At 42.1% G+C, this 18,806-nt stretch overlaps 1 protein-coding gene across 4 annotated transcripts in view; it reads right to left on the minus strand.

Moving 5' to 3' along the window:
* FDFT1 (farnesyl-diphosphate farnesyltransferase 1) overlaps window positions 1-18,806 on the minus strand; it is a 31,109-nt gene that overhangs the window by 11,912 nt on the left and 391 nt on the right. For 2 of the 4 annotated variants that reach the window (XM_032332246.1, XM_032332245.1), the window contains exons 2-5: window positions 9,262-9,359; window positions 8,141-8,324; window positions 4,699-4,827; window positions 1,608-1,799 (exon numbers count right to left, since the gene is read on the minus strand). In XM_032332246.1, coding sequence (XP_032188137.1) covers window positions 1,608-1,799; window positions 4,699-4,827; window positions 8,141-8,324; window positions 9,262-9,359 — 603 coding nt within the window. Of the gene's footprint in view, window positions 1-1,607; window positions 1,800-4,698; window positions 4,828-8,140; window positions 8,325-9,261; window positions 9,721-18,806 lie in introns of those variants that run through there. The other 2 variants (XM_032332243.1, XM_032332247.1) reach the window with 2 other exon arrangements.

The raw sequence follows: 18,806 nt of genomic DNA on the forward strand, positions 1-18,806 counted from the left end.
TTAACGACTTTTTGCCAGTCCGGCGCTGGATAGTCTCTCAGGGTTCTTCTCTCTTTTTTGATTAAGCTATTTGGACTGACATTTAGAAGCACCCTGGCCAAGGTTTATCTCACTTTATTCACACCACTACCCTGTGGTCTAACAGCTATTCAATATTACAGAAGAGGATGTAAACGGTATGCAGACCTGTAGAGCTAGTGCACATGACCCACCCTGGGGGGACATGCCTGGGTGACAGGCAGTGTGATGACAAGGGACAAGCCCCAGCTGGGACCCAGAGACTCAAGTGGCCCTTCCAGGTGGCCCCTGACTCACTGCGGGTCCTCACACAAACCCCTTCCCTTCGCTGAGCTGTGGCATCCCAGAAGGGTGGTCTAGAGCTCTTTGGCAACCCTGCCCACACAGGAGTCACCTGGGAAACTTGGCAAACTAGGATGTCTCAGCCCAGGGTCGTTTTAATGTGAATTTTTCTTATTAGGTGTGGGACTGATCATCTTTTCAGCTGTTTAAGGATCTTTCAAAAAAAAAAAAATTTGTTCTTTCTGTGAATAACCTGTTATCTCTTTGCCCAGTTTTCTATAAAGTAGCTGGTCTTAACTTTTAGCAGTTTTTATATTAGGAATAGCAGTCCCGTATTTGCTATATGAGTTGCAAATACTTTCCCTACTTTGTCACCTGCCTTTTTTTCACTTTAAAATCATTTGGTTGGGGTGCCTGGTGGCTCAGTCAGTTAAGTGACTGACTTCAGCTCAGGCCATGCACGATCTCAGGGTCCTGGGATGGAGGCGCTCCCTGCTCAGTGGGGAGTCTGCTTCTCCCTCTGCCTCTGCCTCTTCCCCTGTTCACATTCTGTCTCTCAAATAAATAAAATATTTAAATAATAAAAAAATTAAAAGCGCTTGCTTTTAGGAAATCATTTTACAGAAAGCAATAGACAAATACTGGAGTAAAATCAGGACATAGTCCTAATACTTTCTGGCTGTCCTTCTGAATAAAGCCAACATCCATGGCTTTCCTTGACTACTTGCTTTTTAAAAATTAAGTCAAAGATCAACTCTTCTCTTATAATGAACATTCAGTAGTTTTTGCCTTTCTCTATGGTCTTCTTCCTTCTTGCCACAGAATCCTTTTTTGACAGGGGTTAAGGGTGGGGTAGAATCCACTCTGTGTGTTGGGAAGATATAACCCAGGTCTGGCCAGAGTACTCAGCCCTCTGCTTACATGGTAACTGATTATGGGCTGGGCACAGGATCCATGTCTCATCAACTGGGCCTTCCTAAGAACTTCTTTATTAAGCTAGTAGATTGTGAGTCATGAGTTGTTAGATCCACCACTTGGAGAAAGCCTATTCAAGAGATAGAAAGAACAAGGATAGAGCCTCTGTGTGAGCGTCTGTGTGTGTGTGTGCATTACTATACATAGTCTGAACCCCGGGATTTAGCCAGTCTACTCTGAAGCAAACTAAATCCTAACCTGTTTCATATATTCTCTTACATTGTCTAAGGTAGTTTGTTCACATTTCTGTGATTTACAACTGAAAGATTTGTTTTGTTTTGTTCTCAGAAAGTACTTAAAATTATTTTTCTCAAATTTCCTACATCTGTTACCTCTTGAGGCCAAAACTCTCTTCCTTCTCGATGGTCTTCCAGATAATCACGAATGATGTTTGTTTTCTGCAGAAACAGGCCCATAGAATTGGCACATTCTGTGTCTTCACCAACTAAGGGGTCTTCTAACTCTGAGGCTGAGAACAGACGGGAAAGGCCAATTCCCACCAGCCCGGCGACATAGTGACAGTACTGTAAGAAACAATGAAGTACTTACTATAATGGAAACATCCGAGATAATTGCCTATAAAAAAGATCTCAAAAGCCAAAAAAACAAAATCCCAAAACAGGTTCCAAACAGAATGTACAAGATCTGATTTTGATTAAAAAACACAAATATGCACTATGTACATGTGAGGAATAAAAAACACGTGCACAAAAGATTTAACCAAAGTGACCTCTGATCTCTGGCTGGTGTGATGGTTTTATTTTTTCACCTGCTTTTCCGTATTTCTATTGTGGACATGCATTACTCCTAGAATAAAAGGTCACTGAAAAAATAAACTAGTACAGTAAGCTTTTTGGTATCTAAAATTGAGGGTGAAGGCAATGAGGGAATAAGGAATATTCTAATAGAAACTAGAATAGTAAGTGGAGCTTAGTTTTGAGGACACTTCAAGATCTTGCCGTGTCTCAAAATCTTCATTACATAGAAGGACAAAGTACCACAGCTCTGTTCTTGCCACATTTCACAGCACTCTGCATATTCACTCCTCACAAACACCTTTACGAGGCATGTATTATTACTACCACCATTTTACAGATGTGCAAACTGGGGCAGACAGAGTTTGGTCAATTAATTACCCAAGATCACTCATCTGGAAGTTAGAGGCGAGGGAATCAAAGCCAGGTGGTCTGGTTTACAAGGCAGGTTCTAACAACTTTACTGAAACTGCCTTTTCTCCAAAGAAATCTTGGCGTCATTCTTGATTGTCAAAGAAGTTCCTTCCTGTAGAAGTAGTTTGTCAAAGCTCTCCTCTCTTAAAAAGAGTATTCCAAGACAACTTAATGCAATACTCCTATGAAATGAATGTCCATTATACACTGTAAGAGGTGGAGAGCAGTTAAAGAAGGTACACTCTGGGGTGAACAACAGCAAGGGTAAACATTCAGGAAAGACCCAAGGAGGACCTCTGGATGAAAGAAATGTGCAAAGCCAGACTAATCAAAAGGCACAATGAAATGGCAAAGAGAAAGCACTCAAAATGTGGTCTAAGAATGGAAGATTCTGGAAAGAGTAAAGATATGCTAAAATAGAGAAATGAGCTGTGGACAGCTAAAAGAAACTTAAAAAGAATTACTAGAAAATTAAAAACATCCGTTTGTCCTTGCACTGCCCTAGGAAAAGGAGATTTTAAGATAACAGTTCTTTGGATAGAAATATTCCTAGACTGGAAGTAGTTTTCTTCCTCCAAAGTTGAAGGCGGGGAGAATCACTCAAAGTACTGAATTTCATCTAATCAGAAATTATACTCAACAAACTACCACTGGGTCTCCTGAATAGTTCTGCAGAGCGGAAAAGGGAGTCACCACGCAGCTAACCAGTGCTGATTCCTGGCCCGGAGGAGTTTCAGCTTTAACTTTAATTTCATAAATGGGTATTCCAGCAGCAGCATCACTCATGCTAACTTGGAGAGCATAACCCAGCAGATGCAAAGATGTTGCCAGCAAGTTTTGAGGACTGAAGGATTAAGAGGCCAGACTTTGAACCTATATTCAGTATGCATGTAGTCACCTCTCTTCTGAGATCCTAACTTAAACACTATTAAAGATACAAAATAGGGACCCCTGGGTGGCTCAGTTGGTTAAGCAGCTGCCTTCGGCTCAGGTCATGATCCCAGCGTCCTGGGATCGAGTTCCGCATCGGGCTCCTTGCTCTGCAGGAAGCCTGCTTCTCCCTCTGCCTCTGCCTGCCATTCTGTCTGCCTGTGCTTGCTCTCTCGCCCTCTCTCTCTGATAAATAAATAAAATCTTAAAAAAAATAAATAATAAATAAATAAAGATACAAAATACACACATAGTTCAGATGTTTAAAATGTGTTTGCTTCCACTGGGGAGATGAACAAGTCTCACAAACATCATTCCTACGGAAAATGGGCAACATCCTTCCTTCCTATCCAGTATTTTGATGCTTAGTTTAGTCCCCATGGTCAATTAGGTCACTTTGTCTAGACAGGCACTTTCTCCCTGTCCCCTAACTCCTACCCTGGCCATATCCTATGCAGCTGCTGCTCAGGAGTAAACTCAGGCCAAATAAAAGTCATCATAATTTTATCTGCCACATCATCTGCTCTCATTGCCCTTTCCAGCTACCCTGCCTCCCAAGGAAGACCACCTCACCCATGAGGGGTCTCCCATTGCTAATCCCCACACATATTCATTACTAACGGCCATATGAACTGGGGGAGGGAGGCTGAGAAACTTGGAACTTCTCCCATTGTGTTAATTCTGTAAGGAGATGACGGGAAAGGAAGAAGTACGGTATTGGAGAGTTACTCCTCAGCACAACACACCCACGATCCTAAGTCAGTACCTCTGGATGGATACTCAAAAAGTTGGAAAGGAAACACACATATAATTTAACAGTTTAAGTGGTACCTACTTCTCCTCAACAAATGGGGTCAGGCTGGCACAGAGTTTAAAAGTCATCTTATGCTAAGATGGAACTGGAAACTGATTCAGATGCTAAGGTGTGTCCACATACACACATACTCAGTGACGGAAGAAAGCAAATAACCAAAACCACATTTTTGAAGATTTGAAAACCTCGGCTATCTCTATATTACATTAATTTTAAGAAATCTAAAATTTCACAGCAAGTCAGTTAATGTTTGTATCTCTGGGACAGGTTATATTTACTTCGGCCTAACTTAATGGCAAACTCCCCAGGACATGGATTATTTCAAGTATTCAACTCTAAGCCCCTTTATTTAAAGTGTTTATGATGAGACATTCAAGCTACACAGGTGGGCTGTAAAACCAGAAAACCTGGAACTGGTATGACAACTTTCTTCCTCACTCTGAACTTCACAGCACATGCTGCCAGCTCTGTTCTATGCGCCACACACCAACACAGCTTGCAAACACTGACCTTGTCCCACTCTTGTTCAGAGGTTACGTGTTTATCCAAAAACTCCGCCATCCCAAATCCCATTTTCTGGCAAATGTCAACAATCACTGTTTGATATTTCTCAGCCAAATTTCTAAACTCGAGGGAGATCTGGAAATGGAAATCACAAAAAAAAAAAAAGAAAAGAAAATATGAAATATGTATTTACACTGGGAACATGGTACGTACAGATCGTAAGATAAAATAACAGTAGAACTCATTAAGACTCCCAGATGATTCATCTATAAGCCTAACACCTAGGTCATGCTAGTTTTCTACATATTGCGTAATAAGCTCAGAAATGTTATAACTGTTAAAATAGAAGAGTCTAAAAACTGCTAAAATTTCTGAAGAAAATCAAAGTCTCACTCTACACTCATCTTTCCAATAGATAATAAATGAGGTGTTTCAACATAAAGTGGACATAAACATAAGAATTTTAGGGAGAATGCCCCATTTTAGACAAACCTCATGATAGGGAAGACTCATTCCTTCAAACATGCACCAAGCACTTCCTATGTAACAAGCTTTGTTCTAGGCACTGGGGATACACAGCCTGGAAAGGAACAGAAACTTAAACCTGGTACAGTTTACATTCTACGGAGGAGATGAGCCACCATTTTTATCATCAATTTCCAAATTTCTATCAGGAAGTTATAGTGTCTCCCCTACTATAAGGCTAAATGTTAAAATTACATTACCATAAAATACAAACTTTGAATGAATATTTCATTAACTAATTCATAGCTCAATAAATATATGTTATTACCACTATTAGCATTTAAAAATAACCCTATGCTATTCTTTAAGTTGTGTTTGGGGTAGGTCTCAAAGACTACTAGTTTCCACTAGTACCAGGCGAAAAAGATAAGCTCTAATCCATAATATACAGCGAAAGTTCTAGAAAGCCTGGCTTCAAATGATACTAACTAATGACCACAAAGCATAAAACACCATGTTCAATCTTAATGCACACACACTGGGGAGAGGCTCACTTGGTGAGAAAACTCTGTCTAGGCTTATGCCTAAAGTCTGTGGGACCTGGGACAAGAGCACAAAAGGAGGCACACACACCATCCTGGCTCAAAATCTTGAAATTATCAGTCACACTAGTAATCTGTTAAACAGTATGTGTTATTCTCTTGCTTTTACAAAGACCTTCACCACAACCTGAAGGATTCAGGTGTGAGTTTAAATCTCCCTCAGGGCTCTGTTCCAAAAAGCAAGAGCAGAGACTGGCGATCCCCAGCTTCTGGTCTGCAGCCTGGCCCTCCCACTCCCAACTCTGTCTAGCACCCAGAAGACCTAGGGGCAGGGTCACTGGTGCACGGTTCACCCTGGAGAAGACAGGCCTGAGGAAACAGACTGCAAACCCAGGAAGCAGGCTCAGGGAGCTGAGGGCAAGGAATTCCACACACCTGGAATATAATCTAGAAGGTGAGCTGCATAAGATCTGGGTAGGCACACTCCCATGGCACTGGGGAACCCTCACCCCTTTGAGTGGGGCCCTCTAAAAGTGAGGGGCCAGGAGGTACAGGCCCTTCTTCCCTCGGTCTAAGAGCAGTACTGTGTGAGTGAGGCCAAGTTAACTGTTCTGCCCTAGGACCTCGCCCGAAACTGATGGTGCGCGTAACCCAAAGACACTGCTTTATCCTTCAAATTTTGCATCTTGTCTCAAGGAGATGCTGGGATAGATCAGCAGGTGTGCAAAACTTTCCCACTGAAAATAAGACACTACGATTTTCCATATATTCCTATCTCAATAGGAATGACAAGCTGAAAGGACCTCTGATTTTGAAGTTCCATCCTCACCAACACATAGCTTCGTATATTTCACATTCTTAAGGATATAAAAGGTCAACACCAGCAAACTGGTGATGCCTGGCCTGTGCACTCTGCTCCCTTCTATTCTGGCAGAGCGAGTTTCCACTCTGCAGGGGAGGCTCTGTTCTCTCACCCTACTACCCAACATAGGAAACGATCAATTTAATGTTGAAATCTGCTTGAACAAACTGTTGTTTTCTCATTGGAATGCAATATTTATAAAGACCACTTTGGTTTTCTAAGCATATTGAAATATTATCTAAACATTTACTTGCTATATCCCCCCAAATTATTGACATTCACACGTTTTCATATTCTTTCATTTTTGCCGAGTAGATAGGGCTGCCTTGGTTTTTCAAATACCTATGACATTTATCCCACAACTAGAAACTATTTGTTATGAATCTACTCAATTCGAAAATAGTGTGAAAGGTTTTTTGTTTTTCTTTCTTTCTTTCTTTCTTTTTTTTGGAGGCTCTAGCTAGAATATAACTTTTTTAAGTAAGAATACACATCAGGACACCTGGATGGCTCAGTCAGTTATGCATCGGTCTTCAGCTCAGGTCGTGAGAGGTGTTCTAGGAGAGCCAAATCACTGGTACCTTCTCTAGGTGAGTGCTCTCATTCCCCACCTAATTATTCTTCACAGGTTCTTTTTTCCTTTTTCTTGTTTTTTATTGTATTGTACTGTAGCAGCTCCATGTAATTACTTCTCACAGATTTCTTTTCTTTTGGTTTGAACTTTATTGTCTTTTATTTTTGTCTCTGACACCAAAAACATGCTCTCAGTAATCTGAAATAGCCCTTGCTCCAAAGAAGTCTCTCAAACACTCTTTTGTATGGGGTGGATTACAGCCCTCCCCGCTCAAGAATATAGATCTATTTCAGTAGCAACAGCCACATGAGGGCAATTCTCCCTCCCAAATTCTGACAACTGTGTACAAAAGGAAGGGTTTCTTTGGTCTGTTAGAGAACATGAGACTTCACTAAATCAACCTTTTATTTATGTGATATGAAAGAAGCACTTATTTAGGGGCACCTGGGTGGCTCAGTGGATTAAGCCACTGCCTTCGGCTCAGGTCATGATCTCAGGGTCCTGGGATCGAACCTCTTTTCAGGCTCTCTGCTCAGTAGGGAACCTGCTTCCCCCTTTCTCTCTGCCTGCCTCTCTGCTTACTTGTGATCTCTGTCAAATAAATAAATAAGATCTTAAAAGAAAAAAAGAAAAGAAAGAAATGTATCTTTCCAAAAGAAGAAACACTGGACTTCTAGGCAACATACTGGTAACAGTAATAGTAGCTAATACCATTCTAACCTGTCTTGACTCTTTTCAAACCTCACAACAATACTACGAAGTGGGTACGATTATTATCACTATAGATGGAGAACTGAGGTTTACACAGGCCGCATCACTCCAAACCAGTTAATAAGGGGAAGGGGTGGGATTCCAACCCAGGCAGCGTAGCTTCAGATTCTTACCCATCACATTAGATTACACTGCCCTGATTTTACAGTTCTCTATAGGGATGAGGGCTGGCTGACAAATACATCATCAGTTATACACACAACCATAGGCAGAAGAGATATGTAATTCCGCTACCGTTGGGAAGTCCTCTAGCACTTGTCGATCCTTCTCCTTGCTCTCCATATACCGCCAGTCTGGTTCATAAAGGTAAGAGTGAAAATTGTGTAGCAGTGGAACCTTTTTTTCTATACTGATGGTCATGTCATCTTCCAGAGTGTCCAGGGCTCGGAGGACCAGATAAAATATGCATACCGCATGGCTGTGAAAATGGAGAAACTATTAATATAACAGGACAAACATTCCAAGATATTTATTTCAAAATAACATGTCATTTATGCAAACCCTACTAGGACCCCACCTCTAAAGAACTATGAAAGGATAGCCAAAGTTTTTTGTATACGAGACATCTTAGTTTTCCTTTCTTAAGTGGGAGCAACGGACTTCAGTGGTTTATTTATAAAAAACAAAACAAAAACCCTGCCAGCTGGATGTCACAACTACTCTCAGAATGAGTTACATTTAACAAACATAGAACAACTGTACAAAGATCAACAGGCCAAGTTTTTACATGGAACTAGTATTTTTGAGGATAAAAATAAAGTCAAAAAACACAATAACTTCTCAGTATAATTACTATCATACACAAAGGCAACTGGTCCAGGTTCACGCAGGCAATCTGCCCAGAAGCAACTTGGGCTGGTTTAGTCACAGGAGTCCTAAATTTGAGTACCAGGTGGGGTATAGAGATTACTTGAATAAAACTTTAAAAAACAAAAAAAGCAACTCTATTAGAATTAGCCCCATATACTAGAATTGCAAAGTAGCATAGTGAAGCCAAGAAAAATTCATGACCTACTCAGAGAACTCAAGAGTTCAGCTGCCAGGACTAAAAAAGAGTCAATAAACACCACCATCCCCCACCCTCCTTCCCCCCTGCTTCCCTGAAAGAGCTGGGCCCACAGGGACACTATTAGATGGCGAAGTGCCTGGAAGGGCATTCTAGAGTAAATACATGGGTGTTCCGACCACGTTTCCTTCACTCTGGTGGGGCACGCTCTAGATGAGCCACAAGCGGACACTACAACGCTAGGGGCTGTCAGAAAGTAGCCTTGAGTGGCTCAACGTCCGGGACTAGCTCAAGGTCCCCAGGAAAAGCTCTCCTCCCCCACGTGAAAAGGAGCTGTCTGGCCACTCACCGCATTTCCCCATCCAGCGCCTCAATGACAGCTGCAAAACTGCGACTGGTCTGATTGAGATACTTGTAGCAAGTTTTCAAGCTGCTGCTCAGCGAGTCCTGGGGACAGAGAAGACACACTGAAGTGGGAGATGCAGAGGAGCAGGAGTGGGACTGCGGCCGGCGGCAGGCTGCCGGCGGGGTGCGCAGCCAGCCGCAGACGCCCTCCCCCCGCGGCCAGTCCTTGGAGGGCCAGGCGGCGGAAGACAAGGGGCAGCCCCGCGGCGGGGAGCCGGCGCCCGCGCCTGTGCCCCGGGGTGCCGCGGCCGGACTCAGCACAAAGGTCCGCTTGAACAGGGACATGGCCTTGGTGCCGCAGGCTGCCACGGCCATGGGAATCGTGGGGCCCGAGCAGAGTTTTTCCTCCATAGACCTGAGCGGGGCTGGGAGGCGCCCCGTGGGGCGGGGCAGGCTTTCCCTCCACCCCACCAGGCCTGTGGCTGGCCGGCCCCGCCCCCCCCGGGGGCCGAGGTCAACCCCGCCCCCCTGCCCCCCTCCTCCCCGCTTGCCATCCCTTCACCACCTGTGCCTTCCTCCAAGTCTTCCCCTTGTCCCCGGACCCCATGGGCAGCTGCCAAAGCCCAGTCGACTCTGAGAAGCTGGCTCTTCCTCCTGGTGCCAGAATCTTTCCTTCACCAAACTGGAGTCGGTGAGTCACTCTTGTACTTGTGTCTACCCCTGCATGGCTCAATTTTAGCAAGAATCCTGCTACTGATCACCCCGACCGACTGGCAGGGTTCCTCAGTCCCCATCACCCTGGTCTGCCTCTGGCAAGAATCCCACTAGGTTAGGTCGTGTGGTGAGAACGTCCCTCACCCAACATGTTCCATCTTCATCTTTTCCATCCACCGACCCCTCCCTCCACTCTGCTCCTTGGCTAGAAATTCCCACTTTTCCGTGTTGTATTCAGAATTGAGCCCAGTTCGTTCTTTCTTTCTTTTTTTTAAGATTTATTTATTTATTTATTTATTTGACAGAGATCACAAGTAGGCAGAGAGAGAGGAGGAAACGGGATCCTGCCGAACAAAGAGCCAGATGCTGGCTCAATCCCAAGACCCCAGGATCATGACCTGAGCGTGGAAGTCAGAGGCTTTATTTAACCCATTGAGCCACCCAGGTGCCCAGAACTGAGCCCAGTTCTATACTGAGGTCTCTTTTCTATACTGAGTCATTGCAATGACTATTCTGAAGAAACTGTTTTTACTGCTTTAACTACAGTCCACCTCTGGCTTCTTTTTTTTTTTTTTTTTTCCTCACTTCTTCTATGCTCTGGAAAGATATTACTTTTAAGATTTCTGATCCTCTTTCTCTTTCAAATTAGTAAGCTGTAATGAGCTGCTTCCTGAACTTTTACTCTTCCCTTAGGAAAACAAGAATCGTTTTTTGTTTTTTTAAGATTTATTTATTTATTTATTTGACAGATCACAAGTAGGCAGAGAGGCAGGCACAGATAAGGAAGCAGGCTCCTTGCTGAGCAGAGAGCCCAATGTGAGGCTGGATCCCAGGACCCCGAGACCATGACCTGAGCCAAAGGCAGAGGCTTTAACCCACTGAGCCACCCAGGCGCCCCCAACAAGAATCATTTTTTCCAGGAAAAAAAAAAAAAAAGCCATAGTTTCAAAGCAAGCATAGCTGAAAGAACTAATGTGTATTTTATACAGACTTTAATTTTAGAGCTGTTTTAGGTTCAGAGGAAAACTGAGTGCAAAGTACAGAGTTCTCGTGTATCCCACCAACCCCTGGCCCCCCGCCCAACCTCTCTTTTTAAGAAAAAGAAAACATTTGAAATACCTAACAGGGGAGTGGTTAAAAATATACCTAATGGCATATCCACTGGTGGGAAATACTGCAGTCACTTTGGAATGTTAACAGTGAATCCTGAACCCTAGTGGGCCCATGTTCTTTTTTATGTGTATTATTTCCTCAATTTCCTATCATGAATGCGTATCATATTAACAAGAATAAAGCAAAAAAAATTACATAATCATGAGAATTTCATTTTCTTGCCATGTTCAATAAAACATGATTAATAAAAATTAGTGTTTACTGGGCACCATACTAATAAAATCATTTCATGCAGTGTCTGGCATACAAATATACTCAGTGAAGGTTTGATGAATAAATGAATATGTTCAGAGTATTTATGTATTTATTTTTAAAAGATTCTCTTTATTTATTTGACAGAGAGAGGTTGCACAAGTAGGGGGAATGGCTAAGGGAGAGGGAGAAACAGACTCCCACTGAGCCGGGAGCCTCCGTGTGGGCCTAGGATCATGACCTGAGCCCAAGGCAGGCGTTTAACCAACCGACTGACGGAGCCACCCAGGCGCCCCACCCCCACCCCCATTGAGAGTGTTTAAAAACCATTCACCAACTCCTTCCCTCTCGAGTATAGAGAGGCCAGGCTTCAGGCTTTGCAGTCAAGTCAAAGAAACAGAATTAACAGCTACTACTGAGCTCTATGGCAGCTCTTCACAGAAACTGTTGTTACCAGGCCACAATGATTCCTTTCACTGCACTGCCAAATGTTTTAATCCTCAACTACAACTTACGGTTTAGGACCTGACATCTAACCATGAGCTCCTATAAAAGCTGGACAGGTTTTTGAAGAGCAACAACCTTAAAGAATACTACCCTTCCTTATCAACACACCTCTCCCACTCTTAAAAGTGAGCAAGGTCAATAAACCCCTTCCCAGTTTCCTTCCCTCACCATTCTTCTTTCTGTCACCTATTTGCTTCAGTTCCTCACTCCATAACAATAATTTCCTCAAATTACCAAGAAGATATAGGAAGCTATAACTATTAAGCACTGGAGAACTAGACTCCCTATGAAAATTTCTACTGCTTGATTCCCATGGGCTGGCAGGGAGGAGAGGGTGGAAAAAAGACTAGAGCTAACAGCTGCCTGTCTCTAGAGCCTCCTGATGTTTTCCACTGCTGTCTGACATCAAGTATGCTCCCAAGAACTCTCAAGTGAGAGAAAAACAGGGATGAAAGGCATTTGGAGGAAGAGTGTGCAGTGGCTAGAAGTGTGAGACCGAACTCCCAGGACTGGGACTCCCAGGAAAAGTCCACAGGTGAACAGCTATCGACCATTTCCACAGCTCTCCTTCAGACTTGAATGCAGATTCCTCAGAATGGGGAGAAACCCCACAAATTTAACCAAATTTATATAAAGTTAATAACTACCATTTACTGGGCAGCTACTGCATGCCAAGCACAATACAAATATTACTTTTTATCCTTACAAAATCCTTTAAGGAATATATTACAGACCTATATGCACTTTCATTCAAACTTCATGGCCAGATGTACAGCTGAATTCAGAATTTTTAGTGCTTCAGAAAATAGGCAATAAGATGCATATACAGCCCCAATTGCTATAGAGTAATATCCCATAATTAATTGTTAATATTTCTTCAGCAAAACACTCATATTTATACTAAGCCAGATTCACTTCAATTAGGGGCAGTTTTGCCGCCAAATGACTTTGAGCCAGATTTATGAAAACATTTCTCATCTTCAGACCATTTCTGAGTTGGAAAATCGTGGTTCAGGGACTGCGATCAGTATCTCTGTTTTATAGATGAAGAAACTGTTACCTGGAGGTTAAGTTACCAAAAATTATTTAGCTAAGAGTCAGGATTTAGACTTAATAGAGGCCAGAAATGCACAATTACAAAACACCTGCTTTTTCCATGAGGTACTGTCTGGGTGATCACACCAGCATGCCCCTATTTATGGATAGGCTCCTAAAAACTCAGTAGAAATCAAGTTTACTGAACCCTGAATTCCTACAGCCAAATCCTTCTGTGAAAGAAATAGCCATCAATATCTGCTAAGTGCACATTTCCCCCCAGTTTCTTTGTTACAAAAGAGTGAAACTAAGGGGGCACCTGAGTGGCTCAACTGGTTTTAAGTCTCTGCCTTCAGCTCAGGTCATGATCCCAGGGTACTGGGATAGAGCCCTGCATGGAGCCTGGCATCAAGCTCCTTTCTCAAGGGGGAGTCTGCTTCTCCCTGTTTCCCCCCACTCCCCCTGCTCACTCTCTCAAGTAAGTAAAATATTAGGAGAGAGAGAAACTAAAATCATGTTAAGCAAAAGAAAATGTGTGAACCTATGTTCCCTCTATTCAACCATTTTCTTTTTTAATGGCTCTTAGGGTTTTTAGGACTCAGAAAAACTGCGAGCAACAAAACAAATAATATTGTACTGTACTGTTCATCAAATCTCAAAACTAGAAGAGTCTCACTTAAAAAAAAAAATCAAGAGATTATAGTGTGCAAAGTCTTCAGTTTCTAGGGGTAACCAATGCTACCCTTTTCTCCAACAGTCTTATTTTATAGAGAGGAGAATGAGTCAGAGAAGTCAAGTCTCTGGACCCAAATCACAACCCTACAAACTGTGTATCCTGACTTTAGACACTCAGATCTTTGCCCTGCTGTTATTTTTCCTTGTAGTATTTACCTCCACCCGAAACACTATATACAGTAAACTCTTGAACAGTGTGGGAATAAGGGACATGGACCCCTGCACAGCCAAAAATCTGCATGTAACTTTTGACTCCCCCAAAACTTTACTACTTATAGCGTACTACGACCAAAAGCCTTACGGATAACATAAACAGTTGATTAACACACAGTTTTTTTGTATGTTATATAATGATGTATTCTTACAATAAAGCTTAAGAAAAGAGAAAATACATTTACAGTGCCATACTGTACTTAGTGGGAAAAAAATCCATGTATGTAAGTAAATCCACACAGTTCAAAGTCATGCTGTTCCAGGGTCAACTGTACTTGCCTTTTTCTTTTTTTTTTTTGTCTTTCTTTAGAATATAAGAAAGGTTCATAAAAGCAAGGTCTTGCCCATCTTATTAACTCTTTTATCTCCGGCACCTAGGACAGTATCTGCCATGCATTTGGTGGTCATGTATTTGTTCAAGAAAGGAAAGAAGGAAGGAAGCTACCATACACCAGGTTGGGAAGGGAAGAAAGGAACTAGGAATTAAAGGGTATCTGCGATGTGCCAGGAGCACATGTGATGGTGCTGGGATCTGATCAGTGATCTGGGGCCAGTCAAACCTGAGCTCTTCACTGCAGACAGCCTCCAAACAGGGAGCATGGAGGTTGTCAGACGAGCCTGGGTGGGCATCCTAGAACCACTACCTGAACAAGTTATCTAATTATTTTATGCCACTGTTTGCTAATCTGTAAAAGAAGAGTAATAATAGTGCTTGTCAATTTAGGGTTGTTGTCAAGATTGACTAAGTGTGCCACAAAAGTTTGTGGCTCTTCCCATCAAGGGATGGGGTCTCTCTTCTCTCTCTCTCGGCCTCCCTACGTGTGGGTTCCCTTGTGACTTTTTTTGGCCATTAAGACAGCAGCAAAGGTGACTCATGCAAAGGCTTGAAGACACCAGGGCTAGCCTGTGGATGATGAAACACAGAAACACCAGTCTCTCCTTGCCACTCCAACCTACAGTCTGCCAAATATCCAACTGTCCAGCCACAACCCAGCCAGCCTGCTGAGCAAGCCCAGAAGAAATCAACCAAACTGGTCCGGACCATAGAACTCCCCAGCTCTCCCAGGAAACTGTGAACTCAAGTTGTTGGAATTTTAAGTCACTGAATTGTTTTTTTAATTATGGAAAAATATGCAGAACATAAAATTTGCCACCTTAATCACTTTTAAGTGGGCAGTTCAACAGTGTTAAAGACTTTCACAATGTTATAAACCCAATCTCCAGAATTAAGTCACTCAGTTTTGGTATGGTTTGTTATTCAATGAAAGTTAACTGGTAACACTTAAGATAAAAGACTTGAAGACCTTAGCATAGGGCCCGGCAAACATAAAAACTCAATAAATGCTATTATTATTAGGAAACTGTTATTATCATTATTAAATTTATTAGTCTCACAATATAATTTCTTCCTAATCCCACTCACTTGTCAAATTTGTGTTCCAAAAATTTTGCTTTCATCAAGTCACTGTTCTGCTCTTAACCCTTACCTGCTTCACTGATTAGACACCTCAGCTCTTGGTCTCCCACATGCCCTCAATGAACTTCATACTTCTAAGCTTGTATTCTTCAATTTCAGGTTGCTTTTCTCTTCACTTCATACATGCGCAGTCATGCTCAGTCCTCTATGACTTGCTCAGGGCATGCCCAGTCCTCTATAACTTGGCCCACAGTAGTTTTTTCAACTGAGGAGGCTCCCCAACTAAATTAAATCTAATAACTTACAAAGCCCTTTTCCTGTGTTTTCTAAAATCGTTTCACTTAGAGACATTTCCCATTTCACTAAAATTTTCTGAAATCCAAGTGTACTTAAGATTACTTGGCACTGGAGCGCCTGTGTGGCTCAGTGGGTTAAGCCTCTGCCTTCCGCTCTGGTCATGTCTCAGGGTCCTGGGATTGAGACCCGCATCCGGCTCTCTGCTCAGCAGGGAGCCTACTCTGCTTCCCCCCTCCACCCCCACCCTTCTACCTAATTGTGCACTAGCGCTCTCTCTCTGCCAAATAAATAAATAAATAAAGATTACTGCTTAGGTTATCTGACCTTTGGACACCGATTCTCCACAGGACTGTGAATATATTCAGAGTAGCCATTTTCTACTCTGTGTCCCTCACATGGAAGTGTTGTCAATTTTTAGCTGATTCTGGACAATCCTCTACTCAATGTGTCTCCTCTGCTTAATCATTTACCAACCTGGCATCTCTCCTTTTAACGTCTAGTGGTCAAAGTTGAACAGTACTCATTTAGTGTGGTCTGGTCCATCACCTGAATGACAAGCAGTGTGATGGAGGTAAGAAAGACAGTGAGCTCTGGAGTGAGACAGCCAGGCTCAAAGACAGGCTCTGTCCCAGGATAACTGGACCTCAGGCAGTTAATTAGCCACCTTATGCCTCTGTTCTAATCTACAAAATGCTAAAAATTATAGTACCTTCCTTATAAGGTTACTGGGAAGTTTAAATAATAGAAGCAAGGAGGTATGTAAAATAGTGCTTGGCACATAGATAAGAGCTCAATAAAATGTTAGCCATTATTGTGATGCCCTTTATCTAAAAGGTAAAAGATCTAGGTTTTAAGAGTCTCTCCGCAGGGTGTCAGAATGGAAGAAATCATCCTGAACAAGTGCAATTAGGGATCTGACTGACTACAATTCTAAGTCCATAGCATGACAAGGCTACCTAAAAAAGACAAGGAACACTGATGTAGTGGGGGGGGGGGGGCAGGAAAAGGACTTTATTTGTACATGGCCATTTTATTTCTTAAGAAAAAACAAAAGATGAAGCAAATATAGCAAACATTATACATCTTAGAAATAGACACAAATTGGTTAGAGTATTTTCATTAGTTTTCTATTTGCTTGAAATATTTTATAATTAAAATATACTTTTCAAAGTGAAAGCAGTTTTACACAGCATCCGTAAGAAATTTTAAGTTCTGAAATGACCAGGTCACACTGAAAGAGTACCATTCAACTTCGAACAAAAGACTTTAAAAGGAGACGCCAGGTTGGTAAATGATCTGGAAAGAGTAACAACAGATAATGATAACTAAAGGAAGAACATAGAACATTTGGCTTGAATATCAGTATTCTCAGTGATAACATGAGAGTTCTCTTAAAATATGGCAAGTGCTGTATTACACAACAAGGACTGGACTCTGGTTCCAGAGGGAGAACAGAGTGAAAAAAGTTCAGCTTACTGTAAGGTAACACTTCCTAAGATCCAAAACTGTCTGCGGATGGAGTGGGCAAGTCTCCAGAGGCAGTGAACTACCTGTCGCAGGAGGTGATCAGGAGACTATACAAACTGGATTACAAAGCAGTGACTATTTTAGGTTACAGGTCCCTGGAAGAATATGATGACAGTAGACACTGTTCTCTCCTCAAAACACACAAATGTGCAGGAACATAAAAACTTGCAAACAATCTCAAGAAAGCTCCAAAAACTCTTAGTAAAAATCTCTGATTAAACATCTATTGAGCAAGGCACAGGAACAATATTTAGTTGTAATTCCTTTAGGCATCCCCCAAAAGATGAATCCCCTATTCCAGCCAGCAGTGAGCTTTCCCTACTTGAAATTTCTTTATGGCATTTACTATATTCTGCCACAGTTATTTAAGTTTTGCTTGTTTAAAAAGCTAGAGGTTTCTTGAGGGTAGCGCATCCACCTTTTATTCATTAATTCACTAAAAGGACACTGAACAGGATTCCTACATCCAAATAGCTTAAAAATCCAGAATCAAATATAGAATCTTAAATCCAGAAGGGATGTAGGGATCATAAAACCAAAACACAAATAACCACAATACAAGACTATGGGACTGTTACAAAGTAGTACTGGAGAAAATGGTGGAGGGAGTTTCACAGGTATCTTGTTATGGTGCCTACCTGAATTTTCTATTAACAATCATAATGTTTTATTGACTTCACAAGATGGTGAGCTCTTTGTAGGTCTTATTTGTCTATACATGCCATCCTGCCACAGTCCAACCAGCATAACATCTAGCACGGAACAGGTGTCCGAAAATCTCCACTGAATGAATAGAGGTGGCACTCACTGAAGCTAGACCTTGAAGATGACCCAAGTTATGAGGGAAAGTGAAGAATTCTTTTCTGATGGGAAATTAAAGTGGTTTAATAAAGAACACCAATTAAGAATATATTTAAACAAAGAATAGTCTTTGTGATGTTCCCATCAGAGAAAATAATTTAAAAGTTTTGATATAACCCACGAATTTGGCTAAATGTGTCTATTCATTCAAGAATCACTTGAGAATCATTTTCTTGTTGTAACAGATACCTCTGTAAGCATTCATTTAGCAAAGGGCACAAGAATGAGGCAGATGAAATGTAAGTAAATAAAACCAAGTCTGGCCTTCAAGCAACCAACAATGTTGCTAATCGACAGAATACAGGTAACTAATAAAATAATATAATAATTAACTACTATAATAACAACTAAGAACTTGGAAGAGTAAGTAGGTGTTATTAAAAAAACCGAAGACGCACTGAGAAATTGGAATTGATCAGACTGCAGGACAGTGAGGCAAGCTTTTGGAAGAGGTGTAACCAAAAACTGAAGGATGAGCAAGGAAGGTTTCATTCCCGAAAAGGTATTGGGGCAATATTTGCATAGTTCATACCCTTCGTGATATGCTCTCACACGTCCTCTCCCACTTAATCTACCCATACGATCTCAATTTTGCAACCACCTATTAAGAAACTGATAAACATCAATGCTCAAAGACAGAAGGACAGACGAAAAAATACCTGACAACCCATGTCTGGAAAGAACAGAAACATTTTAAACATCAAGACCATCACCTGAGGGAGGGCGAGGAAGGGAAGAGGCGGCCCGCCGAAGGGACGTCGGCCAGCTGGGCCGGATTTGGGGTAAGGGAAGCGGAACCAGGCCGGGCGGGTGGGGCCGCCAGAAGGGGTGGGTGTCTGCTACCCCTAGGGTAGGAGGGCGCCAGAGGCTTCCGGCAC

This window comes from Mustela erminea, chromosome 2 (assembly GCF_009829155.1).
Source record: "Mustela erminea isolate mMusErm1 chromosome 2, mMusErm1.Pri, whole genome shotgun sequence".
Lineage (NCBI taxonomy): Eukaryota > Metazoa > Chordata > Mammalia > Carnivora > Mustelidae > Mustela > Mustela erminea.